This window comes from Aulonocara stuartgranti (genome assembly GCF_965226115.1).
Source record: "Aulonocara stuartgranti genome assembly, chromosome: 8".
Taxonomy (NCBI): Eukaryota; Metazoa; Chordata; class Actinopteri; order Cichliformes; family Cichlidae; genus Aulonocara; species Aulonocara stuartgranti.
Genome location: NC_138959.1, coordinates 14,839,309 through 14,858,891, shown reverse-complemented (window position 1 = coordinate 14,858,891; position 19,583 = coordinate 14,839,309). Strand labels below are relative to the sequence as shown.

The window sequence follows — 19,583 nt, the reverse complement described above, 5'->3', positions numbered from 1 at the left end:
GTTGAGCACAGATGAACACAGATGTAATTGTTTACAAACAAAAGCACTTGTTTCTCAAATCTGATAGGCCAGATCAGGTCTGGTTCTCCTAGTATACCCTTGGGTGCTTAAGGCAGCAACAAAATTTACATTGTTGTTTCTGTTACAAAGGTTTTGCTTTTCATTTTATTTTTTTGTACCAACCTGGAGTTACAGAGATCTCCCCTAATCTGGCTTCTCCCCTTGTACTGTACCTGGCTGACCCATGTGACCCTAGGCCCCCGCCAGCATAGCTCTCAGGCTGATTGAACAACACACAAGGGTTGCGATCCTATATGTATGAAAAAATGATGCAACGACAGGGATTTTTATTTCAGATAAGGTACAGGTAGGAGTGGAGACTCATCGCTGTTTATGTTTCCTGTTGGAAATCAAGCTTGGCTGCGGTTGGCACAGATTTAGCATCATTCTGCAGCAGGGAATAGTATTTTCTTTTGATATGTTTGGAAGGAATGGATGTGATGTTAGCAACAGTAGACAGTTGTTTCCAGCCTGGGCACAGTTTGCATAAATATTCTTGTCCATTTGTGCAATAAAAGTGAAAATAATATCTGTACTTCTCAAATGTTAGAGCACTCCATGAGAAAAGGAAATCAGCTGATTGACAAATCCAAATAATTCTTGAATATCAGTATTATAGTTTAATTAGTACAGAAAACAATAAGTTAACCCCATGATTCAATAACTCATAGATCCACTTTCAGTAGCAATAACTTGAAGCATAATTTTCTATAAGATTTTCTCAGTCTTTTCAGTGTTTTGGAGCCACGTTGACTAGACTATAGCAGCACCTTGATCTTTTTCTTTTTCTTTTATAGATTTGCTGCTGTGCTCTGGATTATTATCCTGTTGTCTGACCTAATTTAGGTCAAGCTGTAAGACGGATGGTACATTTCACTCTACGATTATTTCGCGTACAAAGGATTTCGTGGTTGATAACTCCAAGGTGCAAAGGTCCCGTGGCTTAAAAACAAGCGTAAATGATCATCTGTCCACCGCTGTGTTTAACAGTTGGTATGAAGTATTTGTGCTGATATTTGACATTTTAATTGTTGTGTGTTATTGTCCAATATCTCCATTTTGGTCCCATCTGTTGAAAGAATGTTGTTCCCGAACTCTTGTGGTTTGTTCAGATACAACTTTGCAAACCTAAACAACGTCACCATGTTTCTCTTAGAGATATGTCACCTTCTCCTGGTAATCATTCCAAACAAGACATATTTGTTCTTTTTTATTATTTATTTATTTTTATTGTGATACCATGAACATTTAACATGCTAACCAAGGCCTATAGAGCGTGAGCTGTAGCTCTTTGTTTTTCTGAAGTTTTTCTGAGAGTAGCATGGTTTGACCTTGAATTCAATTTGCCGGAACGTCGACTGCAGGAAAGATTGTGGCATTGTGATAATGCACACCTGAATGCTCCAGATCAGCAGACTGTAAAAACTTCTACTTTTATAGAGGTGGTGACATTTGCTCAATTAATCAAGTGCATTTGATTAACAGCACCTGGCTACTATTTACCCTCTTAATTCCTGTGGAAGTGATAAAGGTGCACTTAGTCTTTTGTAGATCTATTTATGGTCATGTGAAAACTTTCTTTGTCATATGACTGAAATTATAAAGTGATTGCTAAATTTAGTAGAGCAATTAAATTTGTTACTGCAATACAGAAATATATAAAGTGATTACGGAAGTGACTTACTTTAGGTTGCATTACAAGCCGCTGTTGCCCTTGTGAACAACGGCATGAGCCTAATGAGGCGTAACTTGCTGTGCACCACTCAGTTTTCGTAACTTCACATATGCGGTCCGGTTGGAGACATGAGTGTAAAAGAAGGTCAATCTTTAGCATCATTTCAGTAATATATCAGTGCAGGAGCTCAGAGAGTCCCAGATTACAGAGATGAAGGTGCTGCAACAGCTTGAAAAGATAAGTTTAGAGAAAAACTAAAAAAGTAAACACAAGAAAAAAAGCAAACTGCAATCCTTTAATGCTTGCTACCTGTTTCTTCTATTCGTCAATCAGTGCTCACACAGAATTAGTTTTTTCTAAACTGTGGCCCCTATTTATTCAGTGTAGTGATACTCAAGTGCCAATGTAAATTGTCACATGGCCATGATGAATTTGCAGTTGACAGCAACCAATGCACTAACCACAAACAAGGTTTAAGAGGAAAAGGATGTAGAGGAAGGAGAGAAGGGTGAGAAAGAATAAGAACAAGCCCAATCATTTCCGTCATTCCAGAATTGCAAGACAGGCACATAAGGGGGTGAAAGGACTGGCATCACATGATTTGCTGTAGCGTGTAATGGTGAATACTTTTTCTTTTGTACATATGGGGGAAAAAAACAATGCTTGGTTTTGAGCACAAATAAGTCTTTTTTAAGCAGCTGCTAATGTTGCTGACAGTTTACTGCTCAGACAAAAGGATGGGAGGCTTCGAGAAAACCACAGTGATCTTCAGGTTTAGCCCTTCTTTTCAGTGTTATGGAGGTGGTTCATAGAGAGGGTTATCTTAGCCTCCTGAGCAATCAATTTGAAGACACTCTAAAGTTTTTTTTTATCTTTCTCTAATGAGCTGCAAAGAAAACTTTAGATCCCTAGGCAACTTTAACTGCATTTTTTTACTGTTGGCCACAAGCAATTATAAAGCAATTTTTACAAGGCTTAGGTGCCTGAAAATAGCACCTAAGCCTTGTACTTGTTGACCTTATATTAAAGTTACAGATAAACGACGCAAACTTAGTGTTTTTAGGTCTTTTTTTAACAAGCAAAGTAGTCTGTTCATTTAATGGAACATGAAATGGTAGTGATATGTTAGTACCTGTTGGCCAAAAGATTTTAAATGCTCACACACATATATTGTTTTCTTTTTTTAAATACCGTACTTTGTTTTCTACCACACATGCTCACACCCACTACTCTTTTGGCTAGTTGCAGCTGTGTTGCTGTACAGATTGTCCATTCTGTTTTTCATCCCTTCATATTTTTCTAACATAATACTTCGATCATCTTGGTAAAATATGCTGTTCTACTGCCAGAAGACCTGTCAGTGTTTGTGGCTGACCTTTCTCATGTGAGCACACTCCTTGGGTTTACTTTTCGAGCTAATAACCACCTTCGTGTAACTGCTCAGCATGATTTCCTGTTGTTTGGGCGAGTTGGACTTGGTTCGTAGCGCAGAGCCCTGGTCGTTATGTACCATCATCTGTTGAAAGGGCAGATGCCAAGTGAGATGTGTTATTAGTCTGGTAATGGGTCACTTGCATTGTGCTGGAGCGGTACAAATGGAGTCAAGCGGATACATTGTGATTCATTTTTTTTATGTAGTTGTTTTTTTCCACTTTTATTTATTTATTTTTTAATTTTTTGTCTCCTCTCTGTTTAAATATTTCCCGTAAACTAAAACAGGTCCTTTATGGTTAACGACATGAGAACATCAGCAAATATAACAAGGAGCACATTAGACCAACGCTCAAGTTATTCATCACAAGTTCACCACTAATACAAACATCCCTGTTTGATTTTCATTGACAGTTTCACCCACAAACAACAAATAACAGCACATTTTGTGACATTTCCAAGTTTATCATTTCTCATGTAATGTGCCTTCTCAGACCTCATGGCTTAATTTTTGTTTTTGCAGATAATATGCCCAGCTTAAATGTCTACAGCTCACTGATACCATTTAAATGGTCTTTTCTTCCTGTTCGTACTGTATTTCTCTCTTTGTTTTTGCTTTCCAGTAGTTGTCTAATTCCCAAATTACTTCACCACCCACCGATGATTGTATTAAATTAATCGAGTTTATTTCATTTTGCCATCTGTCTTATTAAAATGTTTACTTTTTAAAAATATTTCGATGTTTTTCTTTAATTAATTCCAGGCTGAGAAAAGCAATTAAATCATTAAAACATTTGTTGTTTTCTTGTTTCTTCCTGAAGTCTGTCTGTTATGTTTTGCGTTCGCAGACATTCTTCAGTATTCCAGGTATAGTTATAGCAGAAGGAAGCAGAGTAGCCCCACTAAATGCCTTTTTCCCCCCCCTCATGTCGCTCTCTTCCTCTCTGGCTCTATGTTGTTCTCCACGTAATTGCCCTTGACTTTGTCTACATCCGGCATATAATTTCCAGGTATATATTTAATTGAGAACATGAAGAAAAACTGAGGGTTCCGTCTGAATTGTTCCTGCTTCCTTTTCATTTATTAATCATTTTGGACCAAATGGTTTCTCTGTCTGTTTCTGTTTAACTCCAGAGGTAATTGAATTCTACTTTTTACATCCTGAAGCTCTGGACGCTGCGTCTGTCTCTCGAGCCAAAGGATTATTAAACCTGCTTTTATTTTATTTCAGGAACATTGTTGGTGGACAACATGCACATCAACGGCGTGGCTGAAGGTCCGGATCGAACCATCTCTCTGTCCCTGAGGGACAACAACGATCGCTGGGTCATTCTTGACCCTTCCAAACAAGCCCTTTACCTAAATAGCACGGGACGGGTTCTGGACAGAGATGTAAGATTTATTCTAGCTTTTCTTCAGTCGCGTTCACTCATTGTGCTGTATGCCAAACTAAAAGTAAAATTGCTGCTTCAGCAAATGCAGTTTTTGCTCCTAGTTTTTCTTTATTTCGATTGACCCCAGGAGACATAAACAATGGAAGTACATTTACATATCTACAGCTCTTATATATTTATTTTTACATGTTTTTTACTTTAGCCATCATGTGCTGTTGTGAGAAATTTAGCAGGTTTTAGCTCTTTTTGCCTCTGAGTAAACATTCATCATCCTGTTCTAAAGTAATCCAGCGCTTGTTTTTGACTGTGTGATTTGGCACAAAAAGTAAATACAATACACAAAGTCTTTGTGTAGTCCTTTTTTGTAACATCTTTTTTTCCCTCAAGATAAATATACTTGATTTAAAATTGCACATTTAACATTTTAAGAACCTCTTTCTCCTCCTGTGTTTCCTCTTTTCCAGCCCCCCTCGTACATTCACTCCATCGTGGTTCAGGTTCAGTGTACCAATGAGCTGATAGGCACTGTGATTTTACACGAGGTCCGCATCGTTGTTCGAGACCGCAACGACAACGCGCCCCGTTTCCAGCAGCCCAGATACTACGTCGCCGTGAATGAGGTAAAAACCCAGTTGCACACAAAAACGTGTGCCATCTCTGTCTGTGAAGAAAAGATAAGTCAAAAGAAAGAAATAAAGCAATAAAGCCATTCATTAAACTGACCTGCACAGCTGCTGCTGTTGTGAAAGTATTAATCAAAGTCATCGATTTGAGTTTGAGAGCCGAGTGTGTTTGTAGGGGGGCTGCAGCTCACTCATACATGAATACAACATATCAAGTGTACTGTACACTAAGCCTTTCCACTGCTGCTCTTTCAGTCATGCCCTTTTATATATTCTATAGAGAAAATGCAGCAGTGCACATCGTCTGGCTTTTTGTGTGCGTTTTTGCTGTCATACCAAAGTTGAAGGGCAAGGTAGTGAACAGTAATGAAAAAAAATCTCAGTTCTTGGGCAGCTATATGAGCGATCTATATCTGTTATTCTGGGGTTTCCAAAATAATCTTTATGATGCCAATCCCACAGTTAGTTTGTTCTCCAGAGTCTGTAGAAGCAAAAATATAACTAGAGGAGGTTCAAACTTAAGCTGGACAAGGATACATGTAGCCGGCTGCCAGCACAGTCCTAGCAGTCCCGGTAGAATATCTCATTATACAGTCTTCCACAGCCTGTCCAACTCAATCTGTCTTCTCAGTCTCTCCCTTTCTTTCTCTTGGCCTCTCCTCTGTTTTTGCAGAACACCTCTCCCTCCCTCCCTGACTCTCACACATATACACACTCACATGCCCCCTCACCACTCCCACCTCTTCATTATGTCACCTTTTCTCAACCTTTCCCACCTTTTCGTTGCCACACTATATAAATTTCTGGTTGTCGCCGATTCTTGTCCCCACCCCATCACCTCCCACGCATTTCCACTTCCTCATTACTCCTACTATAATAGTTTCCTCCATTCACTACCAAGGTTCACAATACAATTAAGAAGATGCACTGTAAAAAAAAAATATGATCCCTGTGGAAGGCCAAGATAAATTTATTCTATTTTGCGGTAGTAAGTTAAAAAATGAAAACATTAATTCAGATGTAGGTAGTAATTTAAAAGTAGTAGCACATTTATTGGGATCTGAGTGGAAGTGGGCTCATTAGGTGGTCAGCTATTTTCTAATTCACTTCTATTGGCCCCAGAACTCAGACAAAAGCAGTAAATTTGAAATCAAAAGGTGTTCATCCACTTTCATCTGAAATCTTATAATCTAGTCTTCTTCTTTGCTGTCTATTTCTAAGAAATACTGACTACAAGCAAGTGAGTCAGACTTATAAGACAGACAGATGATATATGGTTATTTATAAGGATGTCTAGGACACAATTTATGAGTTCAGTGAGTATTTTTTCTGAGTACAAGGTGATCACTGTGGCTGATTTCATGAGCTGGCACTGGTGCTTGAGTCTGGAGTTGCTTCATTACAGCTGTATCCAGAAGTGGCAAAGTGACAGCATGAGACATTCTGAAGACCATTGTGAGATCAGTGGGAGGCAAAGATAACCCTGTTGAAGGAAATGATGTAACAAATCACTGGTGCAACAGCTAAATTAAAGTTAATCGCGGATGCTTCCAGTGCTGTCTGGAGATTAAACTTCTGCTTTGACACGTAATCACAGATCCCTTGGCACATGGATCGAAAAATATAGCACAGCGATACATATATTGGCAAAGTTCGTCTCTTCTATGCACGGTGGCAAGTGTGCCTCTTCCACCCTAAAAATTTCTCTTAGAAAAATGAAATCAAAATGAATGGCGTTCTTTTTGAATGCCTTATCTGTTCTCTGTATGAAAGCAAGCTATCTTTTTCTGACTGTGACATTGAATTTAAAGGAAAATACTGGCTCACAGATCAGTGAGTTTTTGTAAACAACTGCAACAACAAGCTATTTTACAGTATTGTACAAAATCTTTAGCTGCCACTCGTTATTTAAATATTTTGGTGGGAAAATGGGAAGTACATGTAGTTATTTACTGAAACATGCAAACATGCAGTGCATAAGTACACAGTATATGAGGACGATGAGTTTAAAGGAGCTTTAAGGTGAATATTTAGTATGACCACCTTTATTTTTCAACAAGTCTGAACTCGATTAGAGAAGCTTTTTTGTCATTTCTTAGTCTTAGTCCTCAGGAATAGTTCTCCGGGCATCTTGAGGGACATTCAGAGCTCTTCTTTGGATGTTGGCTGCCTTTTGTCCTGTTCTCTGTCAAGATGATCCACACTGCTGCAATAATGTTGTTGTCCGAGCATCTCTCAGGTCCTGTGTCAGGTCTTTTTTTCCCCCCCGTTTCTGTGTTTTCCTATTTCTCAAGGACATGACTTTCAGATGCTGCTTATCTGCATGACTTTTTTAAGCCTGTCACGTCTTCTTTTGTCTTCCATTAGTCCAGTTTGCTCAGTCTTTTTTAAGGACACTGCACACCATGTGAAGATACCACCATGACAAGTTTTAAACAATTTGGGAATCCTGTTGGTGGTGAAAAATCCTATTTTATGTTTGTCAAACTGTTTCTCTTTGGCAATTTTTCAAGCCTGATTTGACCCTGATTTGACATATGGCAATGTCATGCCATATACTTACTAAATAAAATATATTAAGTTTTGATAATGGTAATATATTACTCAGATGGATGTTTAGTAAATAAGATTCTCCATGATGCTGCTCTCCCATGTTTAAGGGGATTTGTCCAGCTTTGCTCTCAGTAAATGAGCGTAAGCAAGGCACCAGTTTGCGCAGTCAGCTTTGTCCTATAAATCAATTAAAACTTGTAATATGCTTAAAAACAATTTGAACACTGGTGCAAGTTAATGTAGTTTCTCTCTGGATTTGAAACAACAGATTTTGACTGTGAGTCTTGTGAGCATCAGTTTGTGATTCTTAGTTTATGATAACTTTTTCTTTTTTTGTGTAATTATTGATTAACATTTTGATTTGTGTGGCTTTCCCTTTGCTACCATACGTGCAGGTATTTGAGTTTGTGTATGTGTCTCTTCTGATAGACTTGAACTGGATCTCACTGTGTTTTAACCGATCCAGGGACTGCAGATGGAAATGAGCTCGTACCTAAATGTGCTACAAAGCATATTTTCTCTTTTTGTTCATCTAAATTGAAATAAATAAACAAACAAACAAACAGCACAGTGTTGGTTGTTGCACTAAAGGTGTATAGAGAAAAATATTAAAACTCTCTTTTTCTGTTGTGTTTTCAGCTGACTCCAGTTGGAACGACTATCTTTTCTGGTTTCTCAGGAAACAATGGAGCAACAGACATTGATGACGGTCCCAATGGACAGATAGAGTACACCATCCAGTACAATCCGAGAGACCCGGTAGGTCATCCACTTGCCCACTGATCTCTGTCAACATGGTGTAGCATGGGTATATGTTCACTAGAGACCAAGCAGCAAAGCTGCATAAGCAGTTTTAGTGCTTCTGCCTCTTTATTCTTCCTCTTTCTTCTCTTTGACAATAGAGTATAAAGCAGTACTGATTTAAATTTTGATTGAGATCACAGTTGAGCACTGTTTACTTTTTCTTCTTGCCAAAACTGATCTTAGAAATCATATTTTTTAACAATCTGCTCCAGTTTCTAAAAACAAGTTACAAATTGGTTTCCTAATGCACACCAGCAAAATTAAGCAAAAGACAACCAACATCCAGAAAGGAGCACTTACAATTCCCTATTTACATCTTTATATAAAATATACATTATAGCAACATTAATGTAATAAACAATAAAAAAAATATTAGAAATTTTCATTTGATGCTCAAAAACAGTAGCCTATTACATTAGATTCTCCTTGTGCTTTACTTTCATCTCAGCCATAATTAATGTTAAAGGCTGTTTGGAGTAAATTACTTTTCACTGTCTCAGGGTTTAACTGAGCTACCTGAGTTCAGTAGCAGACTGACTAAAGGCATTTACTGTTCTAAGATTAGTGATCATTGCTAAAGACTGCACAATTAATCTTCTTCATAAAGTCAGCTGTAGCACCGTTTCTTATCTCTTTAAATGTTCACATCAGTGTTAATTTTGACACCAAATTTGTTTTAAGGAGTCTTTTGACTTAAACATCATTTAGTTTTAGTTATAATTTAGGCATCCTAATTCTTTTATTTTTAGTCTACTTTCATTCGAAGTTGATTTAATTGACCAAAAGGTTTTGTGTAAAAGTTTCTCTGTGCCAGTGAGAGCTGCTAAATGTGTCAGTAGAGGATGTCAACTCATCTCCTCCTTGTGTGTTGACATTTTGTTACGTTTTCATGAGAAACAGGGAGCTCATACCTAGGGCTGGGCGACATAATCATGAGTTTGTCCACGTAAGATGGTTAAAATGGCTTTATCGTAACCACTGAGTATAAATTGACATGTAAATACTGAGCAGTCGCCATGAGTTTTTCTTTTATCCTACGCACTGTGAATGCATCATTAATTCCGCCATCCCAGAAAATTTTCTACCTGACACAATGCTGAGCATGCGTGTTTATCTACTACCAGTAAAATATGGTGACAGGAGGAGTTTCGGGTAAGCGAGACTCGCTGGATTTCACATGGAGCTTGCAGAACAAGATGCAGTAATTTGAGTAGTTTGCAAAATATGCCGCAAAACTATTGCCGCAAAAGGTAGCAGTAGCATGAAATATTCCGCCAGCTGAAAGTGCAAAATTAAGACTTTTAAACTCTGCACTAATTATTTTACAATTTTTATATGTTATAAGCACAAAAGAGCACCTTTTTAATTTGAATTGTTTTATTTTGTGTCGTCAATTCTTGCTTCATGTACTTTTTTGTTGCTATTATCTTTTTTTTGTTGAAGGCCTAGTGTTGACCACAGAAAGAGACTTACTGTGACAGTAACCTCTGTGTCAACTGATGGTTAAAATGGTTTAAATAAAACATTTCAATTCATTCAGATTTTTGTTGTTGTTGTTGTTGTTTTCAAAATGGAAAAATAATGAATAGTTAATTTGGATTTAAACATTTGGTGATATATTGTGTATTATGATATAGCCCCCCAAAAAATATCACAATATCAGATTTTCCTCAAATCTCCCAGCCCTACTCCTACCCTGTTTGTTGTAGACAGATCAAATTGTAGTGCACTTAGTGCACAAGAAGATTCTTCTGATTGGATGACTTCTGAATGCATCCTGCCTCACTATAAAACTTAATTAATTCTGATTTGAACTTGTCTCTCCATAATATTGTCATCTCATTTTTGTCCTCACGCATTTATTTAATTGTCTTGTTTTCATCAGAAAAAAGGTCTTTGACACAAACTAGTCAAAGAAATTAACACTTGTTCACATTAAGCTTTAGTAGAAACACTGAGATGTTATCTGTGCAGTTGAGAAATGTTGATGCTGAATCTCAGCTCCTTTGAATAAATTCTTTATTTCTGTTTTTTGTTTTAGCAAATTGTTGTCAGTACTGTGTCTTCTTCTGGTTTATTTTTCTTTGAATGTCACCTATTTTATAACCATACTAGTCTTTATTTTTTTCTCTCATCATAATAATTTTAATGAATTATTTTAAATATAGATTGCATGAATTATTTTTTTTTAAGTTTTGTATCATGTCAAGAAATCTAAAATATATTTATACTGAAATTGCACAGTCAGGTTCATTGCTTAAACCAAACAAGTGTAATGCATGCCTTGTCAAAACTGTATTGAAAGAGAAAGAGTGAATGGCCGACCCTGGCTGCGACTCACTCTTGATGTGTGTAATGTATCTGTTTGTCTTTCAGACAGCTAACAGAACCTTTGACATCCCGCTGACACTGTTTGGCTCTGTAGTTCTCAGAGAAAGACTCAACTATGAGGATATAACAAGATACCTAGTCATCATACAAGCTAATGTAAGTTTTTTTCAACATTTCTATTTGTGTATTATTATGTCGCACTGTGTTAGGTTGCTTTTTTTAATCATATATTAAGTTAAAGCTCTTGAAGGGAACACCTTTCATGTGGACCTGTCATAAAGAATGGCTGAAGAAAATCAGCCATCTCTCATGGGTAGGCGTGTAGACTGCTGCCTGGAGTGTTGTTTTATGTAAATTTGTATTATCATGGCAACATTAATGTTATGCAGCTTTTCTCACTATTTCTGTATTGTTGTGTGAGCCTTAAGGGATCTCTTAGAGCACCCCTAATTATCACTAATGTCTCTGTTAGCCTAATTGTTTTCCTTTTATTTCTGAGCTCTGTGTATGTTTTATTTATAAAGGTGGCTTATAGTGATTTTCACTCAATAAGCAAAGCACAGTTATGGAAAATTGTAGTTGAAGTTTGAATTGTTTGTGTTGCTGATGGTGCCAAAAAAGGTTTTTTTTATTGTGTCAAGAAAACCTTGCGTTCAAAAGCAGTTCTCGAGAAAGTATTCTGCAAAATATTCATATGTCTCAAGGCCCTGAAAGCACTATGGAGAGTCAGCAGTACACTGTAAGATTAATGTGTTTCTGGCTGCTTAACAAGGTGACATATCTGTTTGTCTGAATACAGTATTAAGAGTGTTTTGAGTAGCTTTGAAATTACTGTATATAAATTCCTAACAAAAGTTTAAGCTTAACTGAACCCATACAACCACAAAATAGAAAAGAAAAAAAAATCCCTGGGAACATGGCTGACCATTTAAGCTGTACATATATTGCAGATAAAGTATATACACCTTGTGTGAAAACCTGTGGTCCGGTACGAAACGACTCACGGACTGGTACCAGTCCATGGCCCGCGGATTAGGGACCGCTGTTTTAGAGTCTGTGGTTTCAATCTTTATGTTAAACTTGCTAACTGTGTCCACGTCATAGACTGTCCTTTTAGCTTATTCTCTGAGTCTGAAAACTGATTTGTCTTAAAACTGCATTATTGTTAATGGCCTCTAGTAGTAAAAAGACTTCAGGTTGTAAAGAAGTCTGTAGAAAGATGAGCCTCAGCTCTTTTGATCTGTAAACACTTTCCTGATGACTTCATGGCCTCAATTCCTTGAACTGTGAAATGAAACCTCGGTTTCAGTTCATGTTAAATAACACATGAAGTTCGTTTTGCAAGGTATGTTCGTTATTAGAGTCACAATAGACAATTATCCAGGGGTATAGTCAAGACTCGTCATTAGCCGATGACTGCACAGTGCTCTCAGTTTTAATTTTAGATCCATCTCTCTCTTGTCTTGTCCAGTTTCAAAACACCAAGATAGTGTTGGCAGAATTGCTTGTCATGAGTCACTGCGTGATGTCACAGCTTCTCGTCAAGCATAGCTTACAGTAATGAAGCCAGCAGGGGAAAACTCCTCTGTGAACTTGATGGAAATCTACTATTTTTTTATGATTTTTTTCAGTCTTTAAACTATATATAATCAGAGTTTAATTATTTCATATTTGTGTTTTCTGATTTCTCTTTTTAGATGGTATCTTCAATCTTGCTCATTAAAGATGTTTCAGAAATTTTTTTTTTTTTAGTTTTGAGGAGATCATTTCTTGGCAGAGGCCCCGGTTTCTTTCTTTTACTGTCGAGTAATTGGGAATATAATGTATTGCAATGATTTGATGTGATTAAGTAATATTAAAATGGGAACTTTGAGGAAACCTAATTAAGGGTTTATACCTGATATCTTGATTGTCTAGTGCTTAAGTTGTGCTACTTAGAAGAGTTTAATGGCAGAAAGCAGCTTTATCTGAACAGGATTTGAGAGTGCTCCCTCATATGCATACATAAAATGTGAAGCTGATGGAAATCTAGATGACTCACACATTGAATAGCAGATAATATCTCGTGGGTTTCTTCCTGTAAGTAAGATGTGGTGATCGCACCGACTGTTGAGTAGTTGAGGAGTTTAGTTAGTAGCCTTATTTGGCTATTTCTTGCGTTTTATCTTTTTTTTTTTCAACTGGACTGCAGATGAAAAGTAGATGTAAATATTAGAATTTAAATTGTAGAGAATAAAGATAATAAATGATCTAAGTAGACGGAAATGTTTGTGAGAATGCTTACTATCAGTCTCTCAGTAGGACTGTGTTTTTTGGGATTTACTTATTTCTATTTTTTTATGAGGCTTTCAATGAAACCCAGCTTAGGGTTTACTGGCGTTCTTTTGAGTTACAAGTCACATCTATTTTTCAATTTGTGTGTACCAAGGTCATACATTCTAGTGTTTCTTGTTTCAAAAGCTTCAAACCTTTCCACAATAGTAACATTCTCACTGAAAAGTAATTTTAAGATTCAGTTTTTGTCTTTGAGTTCAATGTCATCAACCACCATGTGAATTGGTCAATTGAAAAGAATGTATTTATTTAAACACCTCTTACATATATCCTTCTATTTTTAAATTAATACCTATATGATAATTATATTACCTGCAGAATATTTCCGAGTTCTAGAGTTTTAAACTACATTATTTAATTAACTTTTACCAAAAAAAATCTAAATTTATGTGACTCCTCAGAGAGACATAAACAAAACAAAATCAACCTGTAATTCCAACACGTGGGAGTTTTTGACTTTGTACAAAATACCAAATTCTGTTGTATCAATGTCATTTAGTTAGAAAATAATCAAAATCTTCAAAACATTTTCACTGTAATTAACTGTAATCCCATAATAACCAGAAAGCATGTCATGAAATGCAGCAATGCTGTTTCATTTTTATGCAATCTTACAAAAAAAGGAAAAGGTGGGTTAGCAGTGCTACAACTTAGTCCAGCCAGTGGACCAATAAACAATTTTATTCATGCTATCAAAATATGAATAAAAAGTTTGGTTTTCAGTATTTCATTGATATGATTTTTTCTACTACTACTACTCGGGTATCTTGAAAGGCACTATACAAATCTAAGTTAAAATTATTATTATTAACTGTTATTATTTTCTCTTCTTAATTTTACATGGGTGAGACCAAATGTTGGAACTTAATTTATCCTTAGCATATATTTGCATTTAAGAAATGAGAAAACAGGCTTCTTTTTTGTCTAATAAAAATGTTACTGCCTTGCAAGGCTGAAACACCTGAAAGATGTTGAACATCATTTCCTGTGTATAGTTTTGAATATTTTCAGTGAATCATACAGGAGCAGATGGGAGTGGGAGCAGTGCATGCTATACTTCCATATTTGTTATTCTACTTTACTGGAATTTATGTAATATTAGATTAGATTAGATTAGATTAGATAGAACTTTATTAATCCCTCGGGTGGGTTCCTCTGGGAAATTCGATTTCCAAAAAAGCACAGCACCGACAGAAGTTACAGAGTTATGTTGCTGAATGTGTATTTTTGTGAAATTTTGGTCACCAAAAGATTCATGAAATACAGGGTGGGCCATTTATATGGATACACCGTAATAAAATGGGAATGGTTGGTGATATTAAAGTCCTGTTTGTGGCACATTAGTATATGTGAGGGGGCAAACTCCTCAAGATGGGTGGTGACCAAATTGGCCATTTAGAAGTCGGCCATCTTGGATACAACTTTTGCTTTTCCAATAGGAAGAGGGAAATGTGACACATCAAACGTATTGGTAATGTCACAAGGAAAACAATGGTGTGCTTGGTTTCAACGTAACTTTATTCTTTCATGAGTTATTTACAAGTTTCTGACCACTTATAAAATGTGTTCAATGTGCTGCCCATTGTGTTGGATTGTCAATGCAACCCTCTTCTCCCACTCTTCACACACTGATAGCAACACCGCAGGAAAAATGCCAGCACAGGCAGTTTCAGGTGCTGCACATCTCGTATCTTCACACCATAGACAATTGCCTTCAGATGACTCCAAAGATAAAAGTCTAAGGGGGTCAGATCGGGAGACCTTGGGGGCCATTCAACTGGCCCACGACGACCAATCCACTTTCCAGGAAACTGTTCATCTAGGAATGCTCGGACCTGGCACCCATAATGTGGTGGTATATATACCACACCAAACCATCACTTTTGTTGTTCCAACAGTCTTGGAGGGATCCACCCAACGTGGGTTAGTGTCAGACCAATAGCGGTGGTTTTGTTTGTTAACTTCACCATTCACATAAAAGTTTGCCTCATGACTGAACAAAATCTTCTGCGTGAACTGAGGGTCCTGTTCCAATTTTTGTTTTGCCCATTCTGCAAATTCTGTGCGCCGATCTGGGTCATCCTCGTTGAGATGCTGCAGTAGCTGGAGTTTGTAAGGGTGCCCTTTGTGAGTAGCTAATATCCGCCGAAGGGATGTTCGACTAATGCCACTCTCCAGTGACATGCGGCGAGTGCTACGCTGTGGGCTCTTGCTGAATGAAGCTAGGACAGCCACTGATGTTTCTTCATCAGTGGCAGTTTTCTTGCATCCACATTTTGGCAAATCCAACACTAAACCAGTTTCATGAAACTTAGCAAGCAGTTTGCTGACTGCAGCATGGGAGATGGGTGGTCTCGTAGGGTGTCTTGCATTGAAATCTGCTGCAATGACCCGGTTACTGCGTTCACCCGATATCAACACAATTTCGATCCGCTCCTCATGTGTTAACCTCTTCGACATGTCAATAATAATAATAATAATGGATTGGATTTATATAGCGCTTTTCAAGGCACCCAAAGCGCTTTACAATGCCACTATTCATTCACACACTGGTGGAGGCAAGCTACAGTTGTAGCCACAGCTGCCCTGGGGCAGACTGACAGAAGCAAGGCTGCCATATCGCGCCATCGGCCCCTCTGGCCAACACCAGTAGGCGGTAGGGTAAAGTGTCTTGCCCAAGGACACAACGACCAGGACAGAGAGCCCAGGGATCGAACTGGCGACCTTCCGGTTACAGATACGCTTCCCAACCCCCTGAGCCACGGTCGCCCCAATGTCAATGGCTGTGAACAAAGAGAAACTTGTAAATAACTCATGAAAGAATAAAGTTACGTTGAAACCAAGCACACCATTGTTTTTCTTGTGACATTACCAATAAGTTTGATGTGTCACATGGCCCTCTTCCTATTGGAAAAACAAAAGTTGTATCCAAGATGGATAGAAGCTCCGACTTCTAAATGGCCACCATGGTCACCACCCGTCTTGAGGAGTTTGCCCCCTCACATATACTAATGTGCCACAAACAGGACTTTAATATCACCAACCATTCCCATGTTATTACGGTGTATCCATATAAATGGCCCACCCTGTAGATTACAGTATGGTGTATACACTTGCTACATGAACATGAATGCTGTGCATTAGATATAGAATATATCAGATAAAAACCAGCCTTTCTGTATTATTACATGTTTTTCTTGATCATATCCTGATCGCTTTTCATTCAAGACACAAAGATAAATGTAGCCACATAATTATGCATTATCACCAAAAAAATCTGTCTGTCTGTCTAGGATCGAGCCCCTAATCCAAGTGACCGTCGAACAGCCACCACCACACTAACTGTGGATGTACTGGACGGTGATGATTTGGGTCCAATGTTTCTACCATGTACGCTTGTGGGAAATACCCGTGATTGTAGTCCCATCACGTATAAGGCTAATGTGCTTGAGCTGACCGAGCCGGTAAGTTTGTGTTTGTTCTGTACTTTGTTGTATTTGTGTGTACTATGTGTACTTAGCTTTAATTTTTGTAGCAATGTCCATTTGTGGATCACTTACTGTCTTCAGTGGACAATGATAACATGTATACACTCGGCGCCACTTTATTAAGTACACTGGTTCAGCTACTCATAACACAACATCAGCCAATCATATGGCAGTAACTCAATGCATTTAGGCATATAGACATTGTCAAGACAACCTGGTCAAGTTTGAACAGCAGCAGAATGGGGAAGACAGAGCATTGTTGATGCCAGTCGGGCTAGTCTTAGTATTTCAAGGTTCAAGGTTCAAGGTTCTTTATTTGTCACATGCATAGTTATACAAGTATAACACACAGTGAAATGTAGCCTGACACGCTCCTCGACATGTGCAAAAATTGGGGGGGGGGGTGTAGAGGAAGAACATTATATATATATATATACATATAGTATGTACACTGGGTGAATGTGCAGTAGTAGCAGCAAGCAGGTGAATTCTGTACATTAATATGAATAGACATCTGACTTTTCAGAAACTGCTAATCTCCTGGGATTTTTCTGAATTATCATTTCTTGATTTAGGTAATATCATACAGAGTTACTTTAGTTACAACCTTTTAGTTCCCTAATTTCCAGTAAAATGAAACTCTGTTGGCAGATTGCAGATGGTTTAGAAACTTAGGGGAAACTGCAATTATTAACCACAGGGTATATTGATAGACTGTGTCACTATGGATATCTTCACTTTCTTGTCTTCGAGCTTTCAAATCAAGGTCTAATGCCAATTCAAGCCAAATGTATTTACTCACTTTGGCATTTAAAATGTAGCTCGTTTTGCTGTAAACTACAGACTATGTAATTAGAATAGGGGCTAAATTTTTTTGTACACTCTAAAAAAAACATGCAATTTCATTCTGTATGTTAACTCCTGCAGAACCCATTGTAGGTTTTTCATAAGGAATTAGAGCCATTTGAAAAGGAACCCTGATATTTTAATAATAAGACCTTGTCAAGCAATGTCTGCTGGGAGTTACAATTTGCATAAAAAAAGGATTTTACTGTGTTTATACAAATGACTAATGAGCATCATTGTATACAGGGAATGTCTTGGTTTTATATTTTTGAAATACAAGTAGGTATTGTTTTCCTTCGATTATGGCAAAATTGTATGGCGGATGAAACTGCTATCCTAAAATATGTCATGTGTGGCCATCAAAGAGTTCTTGACATTCAAAGTTTGTCTTTTATAGATCCGGCTGTTACTCTCTTTTGTATGAACAAGTGTTTCAGGGCAGATTCTGCAACACTGTAGCCCATATTTATGCTTACACAGCTGTATGTACTTTTGCATTTGTATCTGTGGCATTTAGCTGATGCTATTGTCTGGAGAAACTCAGAGTACAACTTTGTAAACAAGGGGGGGGGAAGTTGCTTTAGGCAAAATCTTCAGCTATGACAAGTCAGCAGTGCATTCATCCCTTACAACACATATACACACACCTGCACACACCCTTGATGGTGACAAGCTAGCAGTGCCTTAATGCCCCCCATTCACCGACACACATGTACATAAATCCAGTATCACAGCCGTGGACCGGACACCGTCTTCTTCATCTCTCTATTTTACACTGAGATAGTTGTCGCATGCACACACATGTGCTGACTCTGCTCCAGACAGGCTGAAGGAACTATTTCTCTGCCTCAAGATTTCTCTTTTCACCTCTCTCTCTCTCAGACACACACACACACAGACACACACACACTCTCTCTCTCTCTTTCCAGCCAGAGGAGACAGTCTTGGCTGGGAGGAAAAACAGGAGTAAATCAACTTTACAGCTTGTGGTTTTCAGAAGGAGTAAGTGTATGTGGACAAGGACAGGGTTTAAGATGGAGATGGGGGGGGGGGGGGGGGAGAGATCTGGTGGATGGGGAGAGGGGAGTGAAAGAGAAAGGGGGGGAGGGGCTAAGCAGAAACAAACTGTTTTTCCTGGGAGTTACAATTTGCATAAAAAGAGGATTTTACTATACTGTCTATACAAATGACTAATGAGCATCATTGTATACAGGGAATGTCTTGGTTTTCTATTTTTGAAATACAAATAGCTGTTTTTTTTCCTTTGATTATGGCAAAATTGTATGGCGGATGAAACTGCTACCCTGATATATGTCACAAAATGATACTATGTGTGGCCTTCAAAGTGCTCTTGACAGTCAAAGTTTATGTCTTTCATAGATCCAGCTATTACTCTCTTCTGCATGAACAAGTGTTACGGGGCAGATTCTGCAAATCTTGAGGGGTCACAAAACCCTTGTTATGTGGCAAGTGTTTAGTGTTGGGTTTAGTGTCCTTAAAACCCAAAGAAATATAGGAAAAAAACACACACAAAAAACCCCAAGTCGCTTCAAACACCAAGATTGTTTCTCACTTGTCGATTTTCTCCCAATACAGAGCTCTTGCTTACTCCAGACGCTTCGCTGATTTCAGTTTTTCTGATCTTATGCAATCACAGCAATAAAAATTGGAGTCAGTCAGATAAGCTGTGGTTGCTTGGCCTCATCTTTCTGTAAACTTTATATTCACTATTAATGAATTTCAGACTGCGTTCTCTCTTTACACGAGTTGGGAGCAGTGCAGAAGTCAAATTAAGGCGCATATTTAGGAAACCTATTTGACTGCCAGCACCCACATGATCATCATTAAGGAAAATCATTAAGAAATCTATTTCATAACAGATTACCTTAGGCAAATGACTGCCATGTATTTACTGCTATGACAGGTCAGAATGAAAAAGGTCCTTCATATAGAGCTGTCCTCTAAAGAATACAGTCTTATTTATCTTTAGGCTGCTCCCACCACAGAGCATCATTTCATCTCACCCTCCTTTGTCACGCCAAAT

General features: G+C 37.9%; 1 protein-coding gene across 2 annotated transcripts in view; it reads left to right on the top strand.

Moving 5' to 3' along the window:
* Nucleotides 1-19,583, top strand: part of pcdh15b (protocadherin-related 15b) — a 233,769-nt gene that overhangs the window by 62,034 nt on the left and 152,152 nt on the right. The window contains exons 5-9 of one of the 2 annotated variants that reach the window (XM_082545036.1): nt 4,398-4,558; nt 5,025-5,180; nt 8,376-8,495; nt 10,917-11,027; nt 16,499-16,669. In XM_082545036.1, coding sequence (XP_082401162.1) covers nt 4,398-4,558; nt 5,025-5,180; nt 8,376-8,495; nt 10,917-11,027; nt 16,499-16,669 — 719 coding nt within the window. Of the gene's footprint in view, nt 1-4,397; nt 4,559-5,024; nt 5,181-8,375; nt 8,496-10,916; nt 11,028-11,065; nt 11,081-16,498; nt 16,670-19,583 lie in introns of those variants that run through there. The other variant, XM_082545037.1, reaches the window with a different exon arrangement.